This window comes from Crocuta crocuta, unplaced genomic scaffold (assembly GCF_008692635.1).
Source record: "Crocuta crocuta isolate KB4526 unplaced genomic scaffold, BGI_CrCroc_1.0 scaffold53, whole genome shotgun sequence".
Lineage (NCBI taxonomy): Eukaryota > Metazoa > Chordata > Mammalia > Carnivora > Hyaenidae > Crocuta > Crocuta crocuta.
The window spans coordinates 2,162,951-2,163,854 of record NW_027529432.1 but is presented as its reverse complement, the minus strand read 5'-3'; the positions used below and the strand labels follow the sequence as shown (position 1 = coordinate 2,163,854).

Here is a 904-nt window from a genome sequence, read left to right as displayed (position 1 = left end):
TGGCATTCTCGGATTCTGCATCGTCCCCCATCTCGGAGTTCAGCCCGTCCTCGCCAAGCCTCTGACCCCAGCCCCGCCTGCCCCATTTACCCAGGGGTCCCCCGAATTCCAGCGGAGCCCGGGAGCCCTGAGGCGAGGCCATGGTGCCCACTCCGCCAGGGGCTGGGGTACACAAGAGTCCGTCAAAGGAACACAGTCCACCCCATCCCCCAGGAGATGAGCTTGGTGACGCAGAGGAGCGGCCCGCCTCGCCAGCGCCTGCTTGGTCCCGGAGCTCGGACTACAACCGCCGGAGTCCTGAGGTCTTTAAATGGACCCGCCCCCGGCCCATTCTGGCCCCAGCAATCCAGCCAATCGCCTCTCGGGAGTGGGCCTGACGCCTCCGAGGCCACCTCGGTAGCCACCGCCTCACAACGCCACCCCAGGCAAGCCCCGCCCCCCGTAAGCGAGAAGGAGCAGGAGGCGGCACGTCTTTATTTGGCAGGTCTAGAGGCTGGAGGGGAAGGGCCACAGGGGCAGGAGGGCAGGAGACGGGTAGGTTGGGGCAACTGGGCGAGCCTGCGCCTGGCGGCAGCGGCACAACCTAGCCACGCTCGCAGATGACCTCGACGACGCTGGGTTCCATGGGCACTGGGTCCGGGCAGCGCAGGGCGGCGGAAGCCACCACTTCATCCAACAGCAGGTGCACAAGCTCCTCGTCGGCCACGAAGCGCCACAGGTAGAGCTGCAGGAAGTGACAGTCCACCTGCACCTGTTGCAAGCCGAAGCGCCCGAAGGTGCGCAGCCGCACACACTCCAGCAGCGTCTTGAGGCTGATCTTGATGATGCCGGTCAGCACGGACACCTGCAGGCAAGGGGACAGGCTGCTCTGGGACGGCAGGGGGTGGAAAGGGGCACCGGGTCC

General features: G+C 66.7%; 2 protein-coding genes across 2 annotated transcripts in view; both read right to left on the bottom strand.

Moving 5' to 3' along the window:
• The window catches only part of TM7SF2 (transmembrane 7 superfamily member 2), a 4,416-nt gene extending 4,153 nt beyond the window's left edge, over positions 1-263 (bottom strand). Inside the window, exon 1 of the mRNA XM_077759772.1 lies at positions 91-263. Within this exon, the coding sequence (XP_077615898.1) occupies positions 91-142 (52 nt within the window). The 5' untranslated portion in view covers positions 143-263. The remainder of the gene's footprint in view (positions 1-90) is intronic.
• Positions 264-456: 193 nt separating this feature from the next.
• The window catches only part of VPS51 (VPS51 subunit of GARP complex), a 16,286-nt gene continuing 15,838 nt past the window's right edge, over positions 457-904 (bottom strand). The window contains 1 exon segment of the mRNA XM_077759771.1: positions 457-844. Coding sequence (XP_077615897.1) covers positions 584-844 — 261 coding nt within the window. The 3' untranslated portion in view covers positions 457-583.